The sequence below is a fragment of the Oncorhynchus keta genome, chromosome 15 (assembly GCF_023373465.1).
Source record: "Oncorhynchus keta strain PuntledgeMale-10-30-2019 chromosome 15, Oket_V2, whole genome shotgun sequence".
NCBI lineage: Eukaryota > Metazoa > Chordata > Actinopteri > Salmoniformes > Salmonidae > Oncorhynchus > Oncorhynchus keta.
Genome location: NC_068435.1, coordinates 46,378,358 through 46,400,779, shown reverse-complemented (window position 1 = coordinate 46,400,779; position 22,422 = coordinate 46,378,358). Strand labels below are relative to the sequence as shown.

Sequence of the window (22,422 nt, the reverse complement as noted above, 5' to 3'; positions counted from 1 at the left end):
GAAAGTTCCAAAATGTTGCCTATTGCTGAACGTGCCCCAGGTGCACCTCTAGTACACATTATACAAAACTAATTTCAACTATTGCTCCTTGCACCTCTGCAATGCCGTACAATAATGCAAATGTGCTATTTGCAATAACAAACATGCTACTTGCTCGGTGAAATAAACATATTCACTAATAGAAGTAATATTTTACACATACTGTGTAATGGACTTTCACTTTATCTTGTAGATAAATATCTTTATTTGATCTAAACTGTGGAATTGGAGTTTGTCAGAATTGAAAAAATATATATACTGAAAAATATTAACTCAACATGTAACAATTCCAAAGAATTTACTGAGTTTTACAGGTCATTTAAAGAAATCAGTCAATTGAAATAAATGTATTAGGCCCTAATCTATGGATTTCACATGATTGGGCATGGGTGCAGCCATGGGTGAGCCTAGGCCCACCCACTAGGAAGCCAGACCCAGCCAATCAGAATTAGTTTTTCCCCACAAAAGGGCTTTATTATAGACAGAAATACTCCTCAGCACCCCTGGGCTGGCGTGGTTACACGTGGTCTGCGGTTGTGAGGCCGTTTGGAAGTACTGCCAAATTCTCAAAAATGTTGGAGGCAGTAGAGAAATTAACATTACATTCTCTGTCAACAGCTCTGGTGGACATTCCTGCAGTCCGCATGCCAATTGCACACTCCCTCAAAACTTCAGACATCTGTGGCATTGTGTAGTGTGACAAAACTGCACATTTTAAAGTGGCCTTTTGTCCCCAGCACAGGATGCACCTGTGTAATGATCATGCTGTTTAATCAGCTTATTGATATGCCACACCTGTCAGGTGGATGGATTATCTTGACATAGGAGAAATGCTCAATAACAGGGATGTAAACAAATTTGTGCGCAAAACATGAGAGAAATAAGATTATGAATATGGAACATTTCTGTGATTTCTTTTACATCAGCTCATGAAAAATGGGACCAACACTTTACATGTTGCGGTTATATTTTTGTTCAGTGTAAAATTGGTTTCCACAAGTCAACAGAGGGCAATGATCAGCGACAAGCATACTCTAATACTACACATTCAAGACAATTACATTTTTTTATTGTTCGCAGTGAAGCATTTTACATTCGTTGCTTGAATTTACGATGTGTTAACACTGTGTTCAAATCTTTGAAGGGTGATCAAACAACCATAGCAAACCCATGTACAGAAAGAACTAACTACAAAGCCATTTATTACCAGTCAAATTATGTATTTTGGTTACGGTCATTGTCAAGTAGCATCTTGAACATGTGAAGAAATTAAAATCCAAACAAAAAGATAGACATCACAATACAGAGAGGACAGGTAGTGTTGATAGGTCGTTCTGTGTTTTGAATCGTGACTGTAAAATCAGATAAGCAATCACAATTATACCCTAGCCATCCAATTGATCAAATATGATACTTTGATTCTGCAGTTGCGTAAGAACATCAACTGAGTCTTAGACAACTTAAATCCGACAAATCCGTCCCTCTTATTCTCCAACCTAAACAATTTATCAACAACTATAAAATTCCACACAATCTAGAGGAAATTACTATTACTGAGTGTCCTACAGTTTGTTCCCACAACAAAGTGAAGGGCATAACTGGGCCATCATGCCACTGTTGGTGGTTTAAAAAAGTAAATTTGACAGTCGGCCAAGTTCAGGCCTCTTCATCAGTAGTATGGTCTCCTTGGATTGTTCTGAAAACAGAGAAAAGACGTGTTACCAAAAACTCTTACCGATGCCAGGTCATCTGAACAGAACAGCTTGCATATTATGTAGTAATTACCAGTGGGTTAGGCCTGAAGCGGTAGGCTAGCATCATCCTCTTTCTGAAAGCGTCATACTCATCATCCTGTCCTGAGAGCTCAGCGGGCCGGTCCACGCCAAACCCTGCCCCGTCAATAGCCGTGATTCCCCTGGAGAAAACCAAACCACAGCAGCTGGTTAGCTGTGTATAAGCTGTGTAGAAGACCTTGTATCAGCCAATAGTGTGCGTGTTCATGTTCAGTTTTTACATGTCTTTGTGTGACTATGCCTGAGTCCAAGTGTGTATACTATTTGTCTGTGAATTCGACAGTCCCACACCTGTGGACAGGGGCCTTGATGCCCTGTCCGTCAGAGCCAAGACCATCGCCCTCCTTCCAGCCCATCTTCATGAGCATCTGAAAACCGAGGTTCTCCACCGTTAGCTTAAAATCCTTGTACTCCGAGTAGTCTGGGTCGCGGCCTTCCTGCAGAACACCACAAAACCCAATGCAAGAACATGAGATCATGTGAATAGAGTATGTGTTCCCCAAATGGTGGTTCACCGGTAATTCCTTTTTGGCTGAGGCTAGGCGACGAAGGGGTCAAGGGTTAAGAGGCAAAGAGAAAAGTTGGGGAGAAGATTTGGAACTGACCTTGAGTGCCTTGAAGGTCTCCATGAACTTCTCCAGCTCCTCTGGAGGTAGGAAGTCACCAATGAAGTGCTTCCCCTTTCCCATGTCAGTCAGCGACTCCGCCCACTCTGGAGGAAAAGACAAGTAGCCATTTACGTCAACACAAAATTACGTCAGGGGCGCGTTCAGCAGAACACAACGTTTTGAACATTCAGATTGAACGAGGCCAGGTTAATATGAAGAAGTATCTCTCAGAGTTCATTAATGAATTGTTGACAAAATGTTCTGAAAGTAGTCGTTGATTAAACAAAAATTCTCGTAGTAATAAACTGATGTTTTCAAGAATCAAACCTCACATTCAAAAGTCCTTTCACTTTTTAACAAACACATTATGCGCATTTGACATTGCAGCGGACTTTAAAGTTGAGACTGACTGAGCTACAAATCTCCTTGTATCATAAATAACTACTCAATATTATTTATAGATCAGTCAGAATTTACCAATGATACATCACGGTTTTGATGATCTCGAACATGGCCATTGTCTTAATGAATCTTACCACGCGTTTTCTCCATCTCCATGTGCCGTAGGCGGTGCTCCCAGGTGCCAGCCTGCTGGTCCACTTCCTCATCACTGTCGTACTCGTGGGAGTGGTCCCTCACCGCCTTCTCCCACATCACCTGCATCTCTGCCATGGCACGCTTATGCTTCATGATCATGTCAAACATCTCCTGCATCTGGGGTGAGAACAAAGGCACACATGCATGTGCAGGCCGGACACACCTCAGTCAAGGTTTCAGAGACGACTGAGAACGGACGCAACTGAGTCCATCTTGCCTTGTTAGAGGCTAGGTTTGAAGTATGCTGGGCACTCCCATACCAAACTATGCCCAAAATACTAAAATGATTAACACTGCCAAGTCCCCAACAATTCAAACAGTGAAAGTACAATTTGCTGCCATTGTGTATTGTGCTCTGTCTGTCGGTCATGCAGTACCTCCTGTTGCTCTTTGAGCTGTTTCTTCTGGTCATCTGAGAGCTCTGATACCCCAACCAGGCCCACAGGCTTTCCCTTCTTATAGCCCAGATCTCTCAGTTCATGAACTGAAACACACACCCCGCATGGATGGACACAACACAGGGCCAGGATAGACATTCCTTACAAACACTGTTTTTAGTCTAAGATATACTAAAACAACTGTCTTTCCATGGTAATATTTTGTAATTTTTGGGATTTGCGTGTATTGTTTTGTTGTTAGGTATTACTGCACTGTTGGAGCTAGGAACATAAGCATTTCGTTACACCCGAGATAACATCGGCAAAATATGTGTAAGTGACCAAATAAATTTGATTTGATTTCTGTGTGATACAAGAGAGGCTGTGTACTATGGTGAGTGTGGGTGTACCAGAAAGACACGGGCTGGGCTCTGGCTCTTCCTCCTTGGGGATGATGATGGGTGGCAGCAACAGATCCACCTTGTCATCCACTGAACCCCAGCGGCTCTTCCGCTTCCTCTTAACCATGGGGGGCCCTGCTACTTCTTCTTTTATCTCCAGACCCGGCTCGAGCTTCACCTGTCCCAGCAGGTTGGGGTACTGAGAAGGTGAGGGAGGATAGGTCAGGGGAAGAGCAGCTGGCCTCGTGAACCCCACTCCGGGCTCCTGCTTGATTGGGGGGCTCTGGTCCCTTTTGGCCTGGCGGTACTCCTCCACCTTCTCCTTGTAGAAGTGATGGGCGGGGCTTTGGAGCTCATAAAGAAAACTGAGAAGAGGAACAAGAAATAAGCCATCTTTAATGGTATTTCGTCCACTTTACATGTTAGGTTTTTTAATAATGTATGCAATACTATGACAAATCAATTTCTTCTTGGGGATCAATAAAAATGCAATTGGATCTATGCATAAAAACACTCATTACAATATCCGAGACTGTCACTAACCTGAAGGCGGGGTTGTCTTTGTTGTGCTGGGCGGCGATGGCTTCCACCTCGGGGCCTCCGTCAGCCACAAAACTGGCCAGCTTCTCGGCCACCCTCTGGGTCTCCTCGTCCACTGGGGGGGAGACTTTAAGCAGCCTATCAGTACTGGGGCTCAACTCACACTACTACCGTACTGTACTCAACTGGCCCTCACACACCAGTCTACAGCCAGTAGGGGATAAGAAGAGGGAGGAGCAGGGGGACATGGTGGTGATTGGGGAAGTGGATTTGATATTAAAATATAGGCCTAATTTTTGAATAAATAACCCCATGAACAGTGGGCATGGTAAATGAAGTCTGTCGTGAAGGACTTAGTAGTTTTCAGTAAATATTTGTGTCTGTCATTTGAAGCGTCGGCCCTCATCGCTTGTGTGTGCAATGGTACCTTTCAAAATAAACTAAAACTCTCCAAGGAGGGCAATATACAGTACCAGTCAAAAGTTTGGACACACTTACTCATTCAAGCATTTTTCTTTATTTTTTTATTATTATTTTCTAAATTGTAGAATAAGTGAAAACATGAATAAACACGTATGGAATCATGTGGTAACCAAAAAAAAAAGTGTTGAATCAAAATATATTTTAGATTCTTCAAAGTAGCCACCCTTTGCCTTGATGACAGCTTTGCACACTCTTGGCATTCTCTCAACCAGCATCATGGGGAATGCTTTTCCAACTGTCTTTAAGGAGGTCCCACATATGCTGAGCACTTGTTGGCTGCTTTTCCTTCACTCTGTGGTCCAACTCATCCCAAACCATCTCATTTGGGTTGAGGTAATGTGTTTGTGGAGGCCAGGTCATCTGATGCAGCACTGGAGGTGTGTTTGGGGTCATTGTCCGGTTTAAAAAGAAATGATAGTGGGACTAAGCGCAAACTAGAAGGGATGTCGTATCGTTGCAGAATGCTGCGGTTGGAACCCAATTTTTTTTTTAATGACTCAATAGGCCATAGGACAAATTTCAATAGGTGTAATGTTCATTTGCTCGTGTTTCTTGGCCCAAGCAACTCTCTTCTTCTTATTGGTGTCCTTTAGTAGTGGTTTCTTTGCAGCATTTCAACCACGAAGGTCTGATTAACACAGTCAAGTAACACAGTGTTACTTGAACTCTGTGAAGCATTTATTTGGGCTGCAATTTCTGAGGCTGGTAACTCTAATAAATGTATTCTCTGCAGCAGAGGTAACTCTGGGTCTTCCTTTCCTGTGGCGGTCCTCATGAGAGCCAGTTTCATCATAGCGCTTGATGGTTTTTGTGACTGCACTTGAAGAAACTTTCAAAGTTCTTGAAATTTTCCGACTTTGACTGATCATCATGTCTTAAAGTAATGATGGACTGTCGTTTCTTTGCTTATTTGAGTTGTTCTTGCCATATGGACTTGGTCATTTACCAAATAGGGCCATCTTCCGAATACCACCCCTACCTCATCACAACACAACTGATTGACTCAAATGCATTAACAAGGAAATAAATTCCACAAATGAACTTTTAACAAGGCAAAGCTTTTAATTGAAATGCATTCTAGGTGACCATCTCATGAAGCTGGTTGAGAGAATCCCATGAGTGTGCAAAGCTGTCATCAAGGCAAAGGGTGGCTACTTTAAATGATCTCAATTATAACATTTAGATTTATTTCAAACTTTTTGGGTTACTACATGATTCCATGTGGAATATAGTAAAAATAAAGAAATACCCTGGAATGAGTACGTTTGTCCAAACGTTTGACTGGTACTGTATGTATGCATACATACATACATACCACACAAAAACAGTGCATTCGGAAAGTATTCAGACACCTTGACTTTTTCCACACTTTGTTACATTAGACTTATTCTAAAATGTATTAAATAAAACATTTCTCATCAATCTACACACAATACCCCATAATGACAAAGTGAAAACGGGTTTTTAAAAATGTTTGTAAATAAAAAACATATCTTATTTACATAGGTATTCAGACCCTTTGTTTTAGACTTAAAATTGAGCTCAGGTGCATCCTGTTTCCATTGATCACCCTTGATGTTTCTACAACTTGATGCGAGTCCACCTGTGGTAAATTCTATTGATTTGACATGATTTGGAAAGGCACACACACCTACATAACATACAGTTGACAGTGCATGTCAGAGCAAAAACCGAGCCATGAGGTCGAAGGAATTGTCATTAGAGCTCCGAGACAGGATTGTGTTGAGGCACAGATCTGGAGAAGGGTACCACAACACTTCTGCAGCATTGAAGGTCCCCCAAAACACAGTGGCCTCCATCATCCGTAAAAGGAAAAAGTTTGGAACTACCAAGACTCTTCCTAGAGCTGACCACGCGGCCAAACTGAGCAATCAAGGGGAGAAGGGCCTTGGTCAGGGAGGTGACCAAGAACCCGATGGTCACTGACATAGCTCCAGAGTTCCTCTGTGGAGATGGGAGAACCTTCCAGAAGGACAACCATCTCTGCAGCAATCCACCAATCAGGCCTTTATGGTAGAGTGGCCAGACGGAAGCCACTCCTCAGTAATAGGCACATGACAGCCCACTTGGAGTTTGCCAAAAGGCACCTAAAGAACTCAGACCATGAGAAACAAGATTCTCTGGTCTGATGAAACCATTCCTACAGTGAAGCATGGTGGTAGCAGCATCATGCCGTGGGGATGTTTTCAGCAGCAGGGACTGGGAGACTAGTCAGGATCGAGGGAAAGATGAACAGAGCAAAGTATAGAGAGATCCTTGATGAAAACCTGCTCCAGAGCACTCAGGACTTCAGACTGGGGCGAAGGTTCACCTTCCAACAGGACAACGACCCTAAGCACCCAGCCAAGACAATGCAGGAGTGACTTCAGGACAGGTCTTTGTATATCCTTGAGTGGCCCAGCCAGAGCCCGGACTTGTGCAGTGAAGCTCCCCATCCAACCTGACAGAGCTTGAGAGGATGTGCAGAGAATAATGCAAGAAACTCCAAATACAGGTGTGCCAAGCTTGTAGCGTCATACCCAAGAAGACTTGAGGCTGAAAATGGCTGCAAAAGGTGCTTCAACAAAGTACTGAGTAAAGGGTCTGAATGCTTATGTTAATGTGATATGTTTAACATTTAGTACATTTGCAAGAAAAAAAAAAAAAACTTTTTGCTTTGGCATTATGGGGTATTGTGTGTATATTGATGAGGGGAAAAAACGATTTAATCAATTTTAGAATAAGGCTGCAATGTAACAAAATGTGGAAAAAGTCAAGGGGTCTGAATACTTTCTGAAATCACTGTGTGTGTGTATATATTAGTGGTCGACCGATTAATCGGACTGGCCGATTTAATTAGGGACGATTTCAAGTTTTCATAACAATCGGAAATCGGTATTTTTTTTTTTATACCTTTATTTAACTAGGCAAGTCAGTTAAGAACACATTCTTATTTTCAATGACGGCCTAGGAACAGTGGGTTAACTGCCTCGTTCAGGGGCAGAAAGAAAGATTTATCTTGTCAGCTCGGGGGATCCAATCTTGCAACCTTACAGTTAACTAGTCCAATGCAATAACGACCTGCCTCTCTCTCGTTGCACTCCACAAGGAGACTGCCTGTTACGCAAATGCAGTAAGCCAAGGTAAGTTCCTAGCTTGCATTAAAATGATCTTATAAAAAACAAATCATAATCACTAGTTAACTACATGGTTGATGATATTACTAGATATTATCTATCGTGTCCTGTGTTGCATATAATCTGACTGAGCATACAAGTATCTGACTGAGCGGTGGCCGGCAGAAGCAGGCGCATAAACATTCATTCAAACTGCGTTTTCTCAGCAGCTTTTCGTTGTGCGTCAAGCATTGCGCTGTTTATGACTTCAAACTTATCAACTCCCGAGATGAGGCTGGTGTGACCGAAGTGAAATGGCTGGCTAGTTAGCGTGCGCTAATAGCGTTTCAAACTTCACTCGCTCTGAGCCTTGGGGTGGTTGTTTCCCTTGCTCTGCATGGGTAACACTGCTTCGATGTGGTGGCTGTTGTTGTTGTGAGCCCAGGGAGGAGCGAGGAGAGGGACGGAAGCTATACTGTTACACTGGCAATACTAGAGTGCCTATAAGAACATCCAATAGTCAAAGGTTAATGAAATACAAATGGTATAGAGGGAAATAGTCCTATAATAACTACAACCTAAAACTTCTTACCTGGGAATATTGAAGACTCATGTTAAAAGGAACCACCAGCTTTCATATGTTCTCATGTTCTGAGCAAGGAACTGAAACGTTAGCTTTCTTACATAGCACATATTGCACTTTTACGTTCTTCTCCAACACTTTGTTTTTGCATTATTTAAACATGTTTCATTATCTACTTGAGGCTAAATTGATTTTATTGATGTATTATATTAAGTTAAAATAAGTGTTAATTCAGTATTGTTGTAATTGTCAATATTACAAATACATTTTATTTTTTAAATCTGCCGATTAATCGGAATCGGCTTTTTTGGTCCTCCAATAATCGGTATCGGCGTTGAAAAATCATAATCGGTCGTCCTCCAATATATAAATATATATATATTATATACACACACACACACACACACACACGAAGTCAGAAGTTTAAATGCATTTGGCTAAGATGTATGTAAACTCAGTTTATCCGAATTCCTGGCATTTAATCCTCATAAAAATTCCCTGTCTTTGGTCAGTTAGGATCCCCACTTTATTTTAAGAATGTGAAATGTCAGAATAATAGTAGAGTAATAATACTCAATTAGCCTATCAGAAGATTCTAAAGCCATGACATCATTTTCTGGAATTTTCCAAGCTGTTTAAAGGCACAGTCAATTTCGTGTATGTAAACTTCTGACCCACTGGAATTATAAGTGGAACAATCTGTCTGTAAGCAATTGTTGGGAAAATGACTTGTGTCATGCACAAAGTAGATGTCCTAACCGACTAGCCAAAGCTATCGTTTGTAAAAAAGAAACTTGTGGAGTGGTTGAAAAATGAGTTTTAATGACTCCAACCTAAGTGTATATAAACCTCAGACTTCAACTGTATGTATATATCATTCACATGTATACAGATAATTGAATGGTGTTATTTTCATCTGCAGTCTTTGGAGCTGAGACCAAGCATATATGTGAGAGAGCGTAAGAGAGAGAGAACCGATATAGGTAATCTTACCATTAGAACATGACGGCGTCTCAGGTTTTGGGTTATCCTTTCGTAGTTCAGCAACTCTCTTTCGGTAATAAAGATAGTCCCGGCTGTTCTTATCATACAAGAATCTGTAAAGTGGAAAAGGAACATATCTTTATATCAGGACAAAAAGAGGCCACATTACATACAACACATAATATAAATTCGACATACTGTTAGTTCAGCCATACAGACTTACGAGAAAACAGGGTTGTCCTTGTAGTTTTCCTTGGCCTTCCTCTCTAGCTCAGGCCCTCCCTCAGCCACAAAGGCTGCCATCTTGTTCAGGATAAGTCGTGTGTCTGGGTCCTCTGGTGGAGAAACTTTAAGAGGGCTATGAGTACCTTACCTTTACTGTAAAAGGCTATGCAGACTCAGGAAAAGCACTACTCTCAGACAAGCAGCTACTCTGTCACTAGAATACACAGTCAATGACATGGGTGAAATGACAACAACAAGTAGCCTAGTACAGAATCCGACCAGCAACCAGGCTACTGGCAGTCCTTAGATGTCTAAAACCAGATCATTGATTACCTTTGATCTCTAGGAAGCTTAAATCATCAACATCCTCCTCCTCATCATCATCATCATCATCTGGGGAGCTGAATATGCTAGGCCTTTGGGGGCGAAGCAGGGTCTTCTTTGACTGGGAGTAGTTCTTAAACTGGTTCAGCATGCTGCTGATGCCTAGACCGGGACGTTTGCCAATGAGAATGCTCTTCTTCTGGGGCTGAGACACTCCTGACGACAGACTGGGGATGGATGAAGATGGGGCTTTGGTGTCATTGCTGGAGCCTGGAGAGGGTACAGAATTGGGTTAAGACTCACTGCAGTGCTTCCTTAATTGTTTAATGAATCCAGAAGAATCAAGTAATTCATAAATTATTACTGTGTTATTGTTTTACTTCATAATTTCTGTACCATCAAAATAAAGCCCGAAAACATTTTCTATTGAAACCTATTAAGACAAAAGAGCTACCCATCTCACCAGAGTCGGGGCAGGGTTTGTCCTTCTGCAGCTTCATAAACTGCTGTAAGAAACTTCCGTCATTCACATACTTGTTATTGTTCGAAGACGGACCCTGTAAACTGGGTAAACTGTGGGGATAAGAAGTCAAAATGAATGGCTGTAGTCAACCAGTCAAGTGGACCAATCAAGTACTTCCAGCTGGGATTAAGTATAGAGGTGGACCTATTTGTAGTGTTTCAGAAACCCAGGTCTGCTGTACCTTGGTGGCAGTGGCCTGTTGGGAGTCTGAAGGCTCTTGGTCTTGGCTTGCTCTGCCATCTTAGCCTCAATCTCGCGCTTCTTCTGGGCGATCAGCTCCTCCTGACGGAGAATGTTCACACTCATCCTGTTCTTCTGAGGTGGCCGGAACTTGTTGTTCCAGCCTCCTCTCCCTGCAGTGGGAATAAAAGAGAGTCAGCAGATGAGTTTGGAACACTTGTTGTCTGTGTGTACTGTTACCAATAATGTTAGTCACAAGAGGGGATCGCTTTGTAATTGCTCTTTGAGAGTATTTTAGTAAAGTCACAAACGTGTTTTGTTGCCACAGACAAGAGAAGCAGGCCTGGGTTGGTAAAAACGGGTTCGCTAGTTTTAAAAATATAAAAAAATATATGCCATTTAGCAGACGCTTTTATCCAAAGCGACTTACAGTCATGTGTGCATACATTCTACGTATGGGTGGTCCCGGGAATCGAACCCACTACCCTGGCGTTACAAGCGCCATGCTCTACCAACTGAGCTACAGAAGGACCACTAGCTCGGGTGGCTAGCTCGGGTGGCATCAACTCAGGTATTATTCTAGTAAGAAGTAGCTACCAAACTACAACCAATTCTTTCACGAATCTCACATATGCAGTTGATGCTGATTGTGGCAACAAATATGTTTGATGAGTTTTGATGCATCATCAACAAATCCTGTTGATGGGCGGTGGTAGCTAGCTTACAAGAACCGGATTTGATGGGGCAATAGTTTAGCAATATTGGAATACATGTTACTGGCTATATACAGGTCTGTCATTTCAAATATTGCATATTATTGCGAAGTTTTACCTGTATCTCCGGACTCCATAGCTGCATCTAGCTAGATCTGTATTCGCTGTTATGAGCTAGCTGTTGCTAAACTCGTTTCCGCTTCCGGTCCGTCTTGCAAATCGAACCCGAAGGCAGCGAGTTATGTCCGTTGTCGCTACCCTTACACGTTCCGTCTCGGTTGTCTGGTAAAGAATCAGAAGATGGCTGAAGCTCCCCTACGGCCCTGTCGTTTTTTTTGTCACCAATGTTCAGCAGAGATCAACCCTCGTCTCCCGGTAAGCATTCCATAGAGGTTTTTGTCGTTTAGAAAAGAAAACCATGGCCAGCTAAGTGGGGTTTACGTTATTTCATTCACGATTGCCTCTGACTGAAGCGTGACAGCTAGCTGACGCTAAACGTTGGGTTGTAGCTAGAACGTTCACGTTGACAGGTGTGTTTTTGTCATTTGACAGCTGATTTCATTTATAATCTCGCCAGCTACCAAAATAGCGTGTAGTTTGTCTGTTAGGGTGTTCCGAGACCATGCCTCCGTGACTTGTTGGATTAGTTGAGGCGCTAGCTAAATTAGCTAAATGAAAAAGCTAACCAGTAAATGCTCTTCCAATGACAGCTTGCCAGATAAACAGGGACATTGGTCCCTAGCCCCTCCAAAGGTAGCTTCTTTTGGAATCCAAGAGAGATCAAATATCTCCCATTAGCAATGGATCATTGAATAGATCATCAGCTACTGTTAAAATTATCAAAGTGTGAGGTCAATAGCCAACTTTTAATTATATTAAAAAAAATTCAAGCCACATCTGGTTGAAGTTAGCTAACGATCTTAATTCCCCGGTACTTACATAGCCTCCATAGGGATGGTTTTGTTTTGCTTTAGATCAAATAAAAACATGAAAGTGTATGAGACTGACTGATGCAAATTTATGATTATGTTATAAATACGATTTATCTCTGCCTTCCTGCAGGACTACACCTGTCCACAGTGTGAATCTGGCTTCATTGAAGAGCTATCAGAGGAAAGAAGGTACAGTATTATCTGCTTGTCTATCAGAGTTCGAAACACTTTCAGCAGCAATTTTCCATTAACAGTACTGTCCGTGTCCCACATTGGTTCATAGTTGAAGATAAGATGAGAACACTTCTGATATTTCTTTCCAGCACTGAAAATGAGTCCACATCCATTGCCTCCACCAGCGATCAGAACCGTCCGACTTTCGAGGTTAGTGACACAGAACTGATATGTTCCTCAACTCAACATTTGTTCTTCATGAATTTATGCAGCTTGGTTGGACTTCAAGGTAGTGACCGTATGTTTTTCCATTTGTCCTCCCCCCTCAGATTATGGACCACCAGCACATGTTTACATTTCCGCCCGGATACGGACAATTTTCTCTGGGGATCTTTGATGAGAATTTTGACCTCCGATCGGGGATGCCGACGGAAGACAACCGCGAGACGGAGAACCGGCGGGAACGGGAGATGGCATCACGGCAACGGTACAGTGCCCGGCAACCACGGGGACGACACATCCCACGGCGACAGGGACAGAGACACGAGGGAGTACCCACTTTAGAGGGGTATGGAACACTTTACAGCTTGCTTGCCCTTTTGAGAGGAGATGAGAAAGGAAGGATGCTTGCTTGTTTAGCGACATGGTTCAGTTTCCTTGAGGAAGGAATTCAGGAAATGACTAAGATGTTTCTCATTGTCCCTCTGCAGAATCATCCAGCAGCTAGTAAATGGAATCATAGCACCCACAGCCATGGCTCCAAACATTGGGATGGGACCATGGTATGTGTTATTATATAAATACCCTCATACTCTATGTTGTGTCTGTGAACATACTAGTTGCTTTGTGTTTCTAGTAATTTCTTGGAATATTCTTGATAGGGGCATGCTACACTCAAATCCAATGGACTATGCTTGGGGTGCCAATGGACTTGATGCTATCATTACCCAGGTATACCCAAATCCTCTACACTTCACAAGGGATTCAATTACATGCAATGACATCAAATGCTGGTGACATTTCCACAACCTAATAATACAACTTTCCCTCTCTGCCCTGTAGTTATTGAATCAGTTTGAGAACACGGGTCCTCCTCCTGCTGACAGAGAGAGGATAAAGACCCTGCCCACCATCCAGATCACAGAGGAACATGTGGGTGAGTCAACAAATCATCAAGCAACCCCAGAGTTCAAAGGTCATATTAAAGGAATACTTCACCACAAAATTGGTTCTCTTTAATTCTAGGTTCCAGTTTAGAATGTCCTGTGTGCAAAGAAGACTACAGTGTCGGGGAGACTGTCAGGCAACTTCCGTGCAATCACCTGTTTCACAATGACTGTATAGTACCATGGCTGGAACAAGTATGTGGGCTGCGTTTACACCACATTTTCATTCATTTAAATGAAGTGGTGTGAATGTATGTGTTCTCATTGAAGCAGATGTCAGCTGAACCTCTTGTCTGTGTCCTACTCTTCCTCCCTCAGCACGACACATGTCCAGTGTGCAGAAAGAGTCTCAGTGGACAGAACACAGCTACAGACCCCCCGGGACTATCAGGAATGAACTTCTCCCCTTCCTCCTCCTCTTCATCCTCCTCCAACTCCCCCAGTAACGAGAACGCTGCCAACAACTCCTAGACCTCCATCACCATCAAACCTCAAAATAACACCTCCTGCAACAACCAACACCTCATCCCCACCCCAGGCAGACTTACACCCCCACTCTACCACTGGCTCAGGAGGGCCACCTCTCTCAGTGCTCTGCTAGGCCCTCTGGGAGAAGCTGTTGGGGAGATGACTCTACTCTGGAGGCGAAACAATAAACCGCTTCAGGGAACACAACTGAAAACCGGAAAATAATGAAATTATTTAAGGAACAGAACCCGAATTGAAAATTAAACTGATCTATACAGTTCTGGAACAGAACCGTTATTTTACAAGGATGGGAACCGGTTAATAACGCTCTTTCACGTTCCAGGCATTTTTTTCCAGTCCCACAAAAATTGCAACAAAGCGCCAATACAAAGCCAGCTGGAAATCTTTGCTAGTGCGTGTGTGTGTAGGCCACCTGCCCCTCCCCTCTGAAGCATAGGTTACTGTATCCTACTGACGACGTAACAAGCGTGTATTTCACTGCTAGTGAAGGATACTATAGTTATTCACGTTGGTTTTATTAACTACAAAAAGAAAATATGTGTTTTTAATTATAATGCTGCTCTGTACACACAAGCTTGTTAGCTAGCGAGCTAACGTTTGCTCTGTTAAACCAACTCGGGAGGTTCAAAGACATTGAAGGTTCCTCCATAGAAGCCGCTCCTCCGTAGGTATAATTCTGTGGGCCTAATTCAGATAATCCATGTCATAACAAGTTGCCCAGCATTTCAAGGCAAGCTTCCTCCATCCTCGCTCTCTCTTCACCCTCAAAATGTCAGTTGCATCTCACACCCTACACTGTGACTGGCAGCTCAGTGTGTATGTTTGTCTTTAATTATGATTAAACCATGCTGTTATGACGAAATACAATTGGCTCTTAACGACCTTCCTGTACAAATTAAATCGGTAACCCGCGCCACAGCAAGCTGCTGTATCCACACTGAGTAATTTAATGTTGAGCAAATTATAAATATATATTTAAGATGCTTAAAAAGGAACAGAAAGGAACAATATAAACCAGTACTGTTTTGGTGTTTGAACTGTTTTAGAACTCTTCAGAATGAAAAAAATAATGGTTCTGTTCAGAACGAAACAATTGAAAAATAATGTCGGTTCCAAACCCTGCAATAAAAACAAAACATTTATTTTACCCCTCTTTTTATTGTGAACTTTGAACACAAATCATTCCTCCCCATGAGTGTGTGAACTGGAGTGGACGCTGGCACTGTTCCTGATGCTTCTGTTAAGGGAAGGAGTGAAGACTCAAATGAAACTGGAGGAAGAGGATGATGAGCACAGGCTGAGGTATAATAGTATCCACAGAAGAACTGAGAGTGCGCTTGAACCGGAATGGACTTCGATTTGACTTCCTGCCACAAGATGGGGAAACATTTTATATTTAAAAGGGATTTTTTTTTTTTTTTTTTACAATTAACTGTGGTGTTACAGACTTCCATGCCGAAGGAGAGAGAGATGTGTACATAGAGGTATTCATATTAAGAACATAAACAAGCAGGTCAACCACTGTACAGCCAACTAAATCTTAGAGAGAACTGAGTGATATGCATCTGATTTTAGGATTATTTATTTGCACTTTTTGTTTTGCGCAACATTTTGTTTGGTTTCAAGAATGTGACTTTTGGGAAATTACTACTGAGAAAAAATAGTATTGCACCTCTGAACAGTCATTTTAAGGCTCATATTGTGATTCTCACATTAGTCTCAATTTATCTGCATTTTTCAAAAGTTTTGGTATTCTCTAATTTCTTGTAGGCTATATATCAATTGACAAGATTATATTACTATGTCTTTCTAAAATGGAAAGCAAGTTCTCAGTACTGTATGTTTCCTCCTTGAATATCCCATACAATGAATTTCAGTTCAATGCATTTTAACCTGTTCTAAGTTGTTGGGGTAAAGGCATAATAAAATATCAAAACTGGACTATACTGCAGTTTTGATCATAGCACTACTACAGTATTAGTATAAATTGTTCTCTTCTGGAAGAGTCTAGAATGTTTTTTGATTGGTGAAATGTGAGCTGTCTGGAATCGAGTGCCTTGTTCTAATACTTTAGAAAAGCACCCTCCCTGCTTCCATCCATTCTCACTGATTATTCCCGATAGGTGAAAGTACAGTAGCACAAATAAGGTAATTTCACCTCAGTAGTTAGTCACTTCAAGGTAGGAAGGTTTGAAGCAACCCATCAGGGGCCTGAACTATATTACATATCAATGGCCTTAAGCCAGGCAATGGTCGCATTCCACCGCTTAGACGTTGCATGCATCAACCAATGGTTGCGTGCCATGTCATCGACTGCGTCATCGACTGACAGATTGCTATAACATATGATGTGGTAAACTGATAGGTAAAATACCTATCCAGGCGTTGAAAGGTCTGGCAAAGTCTAAGCAGTGGAACGTGACCATTATGTGAATCCATTATACAATATTTGCTAAGTGTTGCCATGCTGCAGAACACTGTTACAGCATGCTGATTAGTAACCCAATCAACATGGCTTAATTATGAGCTCAACCATGGAGCCAATCATAGCTCTGCTCCCTCAGGAGCCTTGTCCTGAAGGAGGAAATGGAGGAAGAGTGATGTCCTAGGCCGCAGCCTCTGGAAACATGTGGCCATTTAACACTTCTCACCCTGCCCAATGCACCCTCCTTTTCACTATGCGTATTTTATCGCCTTTTCAAAGATGGTACCTGACGTTGTACTGTTGACTCTTTATGTGCATAGTACAGTGTATTTTGTGTGTTCTTGTGGCCCAGCGTAAATATTCCCCTAACCGCTACCCCTAGGCTTGCACCTATTGTCCCTGAAGGGATCATGGGAACATTTCAATGTTATTTCAGACCAAGCAATGTGTCGATAAAGATTAAAGTATGTTTTAGTGTGTGAAGACCCCCCCACCCAAGTCATGTCCTTATCAGTCCTGCTGGTGAGACTAATCTGTGTAAACTGTAGCTCTCCTCTCTACTGCTGCAGCCCTATCAGGCTAAACTCATTATGACCCATTTAGAGCAGCCTTATCTTTCTCTCTCTATCTCTCTGTGTGTGTGTGTGTGTGTGTGTGTGTGTGTGTGTGTGTGTGTGTGTGTGTGTGTGTGTGTGTGTGTGTGTGTGTGTGTGTGTGTGTGTTTGGAGGTGGGAAATGAGAGAAAGAAGAAAGGGGTGGGGAAAAGAACAAAAATAGAGAGAAAGAGACCACCCTGGCCTGGTGTTATCCACACCTTCATCTGATTGGCTTCCTGAGAAGAACAGGAGGTGGAGGAGGATATAGAAGTGTAAAGCATTATTCTTGTGTTCCTCTCACTAAACCCTTTCCTGCACATGACTGACATGTTTATTGTTACTCTATGTATATGTTATGACCAGTCTTCATTTACATTTGACGTTTTAGTCATTTAGCAGACTTACAATTCGTGCATTCATCTTAAGATAGGTAGGTGAAACAACACATCACAATCGTATCATGTACACTTTCCCTCAACAAAGAATTTATGATCAGGGACTCCACTGTCCTGGCTAGAGGGAAGCATGTTCCACCATTGGGGTGCCAGGACCGAGAAGAGCTTTGGCTGGGCTGAGCGGGAGCTGCCCTCCAGTAGTGGTGGAAGGGCCCAGAGACCAGAGGTGGCAGAACAGAGTGCTTGGGTTAGGATGTAGGGTTTGAGTATAGCATGAAGATAAGGAGGTGCGGTTCCCCTTTCTGCTCTGTAGGTAAGCACTAGGGTCTTGAAGATGATGTGAGCTTCGACAGGAAGCTAGTGGAGTGTGCAGAGGAGCGGGTGACATGGGAGAACTTAGGAAGGTTGAAATCCAGGCGGACTGCAGCATTCTGGATAACTCGCAGGGGTTTGATGGCATAAGTAGGGAGCCCAGCCAACAGAGAACTGCAGTAGTGTATACGGGAGCTGACAAGTGCATGGATTAGAGCCTGCGCCGCTTCCTGTGTGAGGAAAGGTCATAATCTACGGATGTTGTAGAGCATAAACCTGCAGGAGCGAGTCACTGCTTTGATGTTTGCAGAGAATGACAGGGTGTTGTCCAGGGTCACACCAAGTTTCTTTGCACTCTGGGAAGGAGCCACCGTGTAGTTGTCACCCGTGGTGGAGAGGTCTTGGAGCGGGCAAGCCTTTCCCGGGAGGAAGAGCATTTCCATTTTGTTTGAGGTTGAGATTGATGTGGTGGGCTGACATCCAAGCTGAGATGTCTGCCAGGCACGCAGAGATGTGTGTCACCACCTGGGTGTCAGAAGGGTTAAGGAGAAAAGTTATGTCATTGTCATTGTCATTTAAAAGGTAGCTGGGGTTTTAGCTTGATGTTGACCTTAACCACAGACCTGAGACCAGATTACCCTAACCCCAGTTTGAACCTAAACCATAGAAGGTTGAAAGAATAGCTGACCTTGTGTCAGTGGTTATAGCTGCAACTTCAAATTCTCACACAACAATGATGAATGTTGACACTGCTTCCAGGTCAGTCCCACCAGACCACCCCACAGCAGAATCTGCTCAACCAGCCTTCCATTCTGTCTCTCTCTGGGATTCCTCAGATCTCGTTGGATCTCTTCCAGGATCAATTATTATTTTTGGAACTCTGCCTTTTATGCAAATGAATCCAGAGCGTCATACTATACCAGGAAGTGGTATTGAGGCAGGCAGCCTCTGCAGAGCGAGAGACACTGTCTTGCAGCTCAGACTGGACCCGGCATCTCACAGACAGCGTCACTGTGAAAAGGTAAGAGACCTGCGGCAAGGAGACTTGGAACACGATAACCTAATTGACCGCAGGGAAACTTAGTTTAGTATCGCTGCATGGATGTTTGAGACAAGTTCAGTGATTGCAGACAACCTCTGAATGTCATTGACACAGAGTGTGTGCGATCAGCGGCAGTGATTATGAAGGCTGTGTGTGTGTGTGTGTGTGTCCTCTCATGCAGGTCCCATTGATACTGTAACAGAAGAGCAAGGTCTCAATGTAGAAGGTAAAATATCAGGTTATATATGAAGTTATGTCCCAAAACATGATATATAATTTGGGGGGTGCTGGTAAATTGACATGAATGAATTAAAAACACATCTTGTGAAAGAGAAAGGGCAATTATTTTCCCATCTTACCATGACATATGCTAGTGGAAAGACAGACATTATTTTGTTTGAAATATACTGCAAGGTTATTTTATTTTAGAGAGACAAATAATCACGTTTTTGGGGCAAAACATCATATATACACCCCAAACAACAGAACAATAGTATCCTGATTGGGTTTTAAACGTTACTTGTAATAAAGTAGCTATACTTAAATAAATGTTAAAAATAATCAACTATATTGTGCAAATATCACCTAGCTGATTTATTGTATCCAGAGGGAGCAGTTCATACAATGTGTGTTTTCCTTAAGGACTTTTAAGCAACTTTTATTTTTTTATAATGGGGATTTTACAGTTTTTTTAATGGATAAATCAAGGGAAGTTTTTTGAGTTTGATTATATAGCCAACACTTTAGGGAAGGATTTTAGGAATAATAAGAACATTGAAAGTATGTCACAATTAATTTAGTGGTCAAGGATGGATTGATTCTTGAGTGACACAGCTCATTGTTTGCAGCCAGTATAGCCCATTATTGTTTCCCGTCGCTTGATCTTGTCTCTCATGTTCATTCTCTTTTTTTTAGAAGAGTTCCTCTTTAGACCAACAGGAACAGATATCACAGGCTCTAAACTGTTGAAGGGATCCATAACCAAAAGGTCCACGACACACAAGAGCTAAAAGCTAACGTAACTCTAGGTAGCCACCGCGCGAGCACTTGAGAGTGACAGCTGTCTTTCACGGTATCTGGCTGACTACGCCAGGGGTGAATAATGAATAATATAAAAATGAATAATATAAGGTTCTGATTACATTCCTAAGTGTGGAAACAATATTTAGTCATACCTAACTTACGAATGAACAGACAAATATAATGAACATCATTCGCTAAATGACCCACTTTTGTGCCCGCTGCAAAAACCATACAGAACGTCCCGTCCATCTGGAGAGTGGATATAGCCATAGTCATATATTTAGGGTTCGTGCTATCCGGGATCCTTAACCCTACCCTACCCTACCCTTACCTTAACCACAACCTTTTTCCTAACCTTAACCTTAGCTCTTACCTTAACCAGTTTGCATTTAAACTTCAATGGGGTAGGGACATCCCAATGACCATATATTTAGATAGCTTGGCCAACTTTTAGAATTGTTTATATTGTTCTATTCTAGATATTCAGTTACATAGCATTTGTTTTAAATATATATAGCTATTCCCCATGTAGTGTTAATGGAGTGCTAACATGGCTACAAACTGTAAATGCATCATAATGCAGAAACCTCAATCTCTCATCCATAGAAATAAAATGACTAGAACAAGCTTGGAATTTCTAACCCTGGCAATTTGACTGGTAAACTCACAATGTCTGCCTGGTATTGTGATGCAATCATTTCTATGGTAATGTAAACTCAATGTCCCAATATCCTCGAATATCCTATAGCCCCTTCCATCAGCCTCCTCTGGTCATTCAAATATATGTAAACTGATGGCTCATGCAAAGGAATGTATTTTTTGTAATTGCAGTTGCAAGCTTGTGGGAGGAGCTATAGGAGGATGAGCTCCTTGTCATGGCTGGAATGGAATTAATGGAATGTAAATGTGTTTGATACCATTCCATTTAGGCCTCTGGTCAGTTTTTTTTCTATATATTTTTTATTTTGTAGCTTTATTTAACTAGGCAAGTGAGTGAAGAACAACTTCTTATTTACAATGACTGCCTAAACCTGCCAATGGGACTATGGGACTCTCAATCACGGCCAGTTATGATACAGCCTGGATGAGTTGAGTTGAATCAAAAATCACAGCACATATTGATGGGTACACTTCTTGCTTTTAGTTCCTGATTTTAGTTACTGCTTTGCTCCTATGGGTACACTTGCAATGGCCTCCAGTCCACCCATTATGCCATCATTGACTTGAATGGGGATGCCTGTTCTATTGCTTCTATTTGTATGGTCCCAACACTTTGAATACATTGCTCTGGATATAGCAGACTTGGCAATAAATAAATACTGGCCACTTTTTCCCTAACCATTGATCTCCCTCAAAGGCATCCTTGTCTACTATCAGATCAGGAGTTGGGGTCCTTTTTCAGAGCTGTTCCTTAGTATCCTACTGTTGGTCTGGTTTGAACACTGTATGATTGATTAAAATGCAATACGTGCTCAGCTCAACTCAATGCTTGGATACAATTTGAGATGGATTGAACATTGTTTCTCTATTGTAAAGTAGTCCTGAAATAATAGTGTGGTTACAATAAGTTATATGGTTCTGTTGATGGTGGTAACATCAGGCTATAACTGGAGATAGAATGTAATCCTACCAGAAATAATCATTTGGTGCCTGCGAACGCTATGTATCTATTCACTGATATCCTAATCTAAGGTCTGGGTGACTGTACCCCTCTTCTTGGAAAGCTTGGTGTAAGATGAAAGCTGTATCTTTGAAGATAATCTTTAATGAAAACCCAAATATTTAGATTCAAGGACATGCTTATAAAGGATGCATTTCGATAGTTGCGGCCTCCTCCCCTTATCTCTTGATTTCCATTCCCTGAAAGTTATGGATGCCAATTGGAAAGTTGCTGTTACTGTGGGAGTTCACCGTCTCATCAGTGCAAATGAGTTGAGGTAAAGGAAAAATACTAGTATCACTTTGAGGTCTCTTTCAATGTATTCCACCTGTATGGACACTAGAGGGGGCTACACGCCTGTTTGACATATTGTAATTGAAAACACCCTTAAAAAATATATCATTGGTTCATTATGACGTTTTAATATAGCTTTTGAATGTTGTGAGTCATTGACCCTAAAGGACTCCACATTATGATTTTAGCTGAAAGCTTGTTGAATATTTGGGAAGTTTGATTGATTCGAATTTCATTGCAGGTTAATTAAATAAGGCCTAAGGTTTACAGTATCTTTTGTCGAATGTGACTTAATCACAGAGCAACTGCCATCAAATGTGTATTATATGTGATAAAAGAGAAACTATCTTGAAGCGATGCTTACATGATCTCTGAAAGTGAGCACAGCCACAGATACCTGCTCTTGTAAAGTTTGCAAAGAAGTCACG

General features: G+C 42.0%; 2 protein-coding genes across 2 annotated transcripts; one reads left to right on the top strand and one right to left on the bottom strand.

Moving 5' to 3' along the window:
- Positions 1-1,086: 1,086 nt before the first annotated feature.
- On the bottom strand, positions 1,087-11,752 carry LOC118395064 (SURP and G-patch domain-containing protein 1-like). Its single transcript, XM_035788849.2, has 14 exons — positions 11,605-11,752; positions 10,775-10,946; positions 10,534-10,643; positions 10,080-10,340; positions 9,745-9,868; positions 9,531-9,634; positions 4,359-4,482; positions 3,825-4,180; positions 3,415-3,521; positions 2,977-3,154; positions 2,438-2,544; positions 2,124-2,269; positions 1,825-1,954; positions 1,087-1,735 (listed from the first exon to the last, which is right to left on the bottom strand). Exons 1-14 carry the CDS (start codon positions 11,621-11,623, stop codon positions 1,709-1,711), a joined length of 1,965 nt encoding a protein of 654 aa, XP_035644742.1. The 5' UTR covers positions 11,624-11,752; the 3' UTR covers positions 1,087-1,708.
- On the top strand, positions 11,731-16,188 carry LOC118395065 (E3 ubiquitin-protein ligase RNF126-like). Its single transcript, XM_035788850.2, has 9 exons — positions 11,731-11,861; positions 12,549-12,607; positions 12,742-12,802; positions 12,922-13,160; positions 13,303-13,374; positions 13,474-13,543; positions 13,655-13,748; positions 13,838-13,953; positions 14,077-16,188. Exons 1-9 carry the CDS (start codon positions 11,787-11,789, stop codon positions 14,227-14,229), a joined length of 939 nt encoding a protein of 312 aa, XP_035644743.1. The 5' UTR covers positions 11,731-11,786; the 3' UTR covers positions 14,230-16,188.
- Positions 16,189-22,422: the final 6,234 nt, after the last annotated feature.

Coding starts and splice junctions, on each gene's coding strand:
- LOC118395065 (XM_035788850.2), top strand. CDS start 11,787: ATGGCTGAAGCTCCCCTACGGCCCTGTCGTTTTTTTTGTCACCAATGT. Junction 12,803..12,921: donor AGAACCGTCCGACTTTCGAG/GTTAGTGACACA, acceptor CTCCCCCCTCAG/ATTATGGACCACCAGCACAT. Junction 13,375..13,473: donor AACATTGGGATGGGACCATG/GTATGTGTTATT, acceptor TATTCTTGATAG/GGGCATGCTACACTCAAATC.
- LOC118395064 (XM_035788849.2), bottom strand. Junction 9,869..10,079: donor AAGCTTCCTAGAGATCAAAG/GTAATCAATGAT, acceptor GCCCTCTTAAAG/TTTCTCCACCAGAGGACCCA. Junction 2,270..2,437: donor AGACCTTCAAGGCACTCAAG/GTCAGTTCCAAA, acceptor GGTGTTCTGCAG/GAAGGCCGCGACCCAGACTA.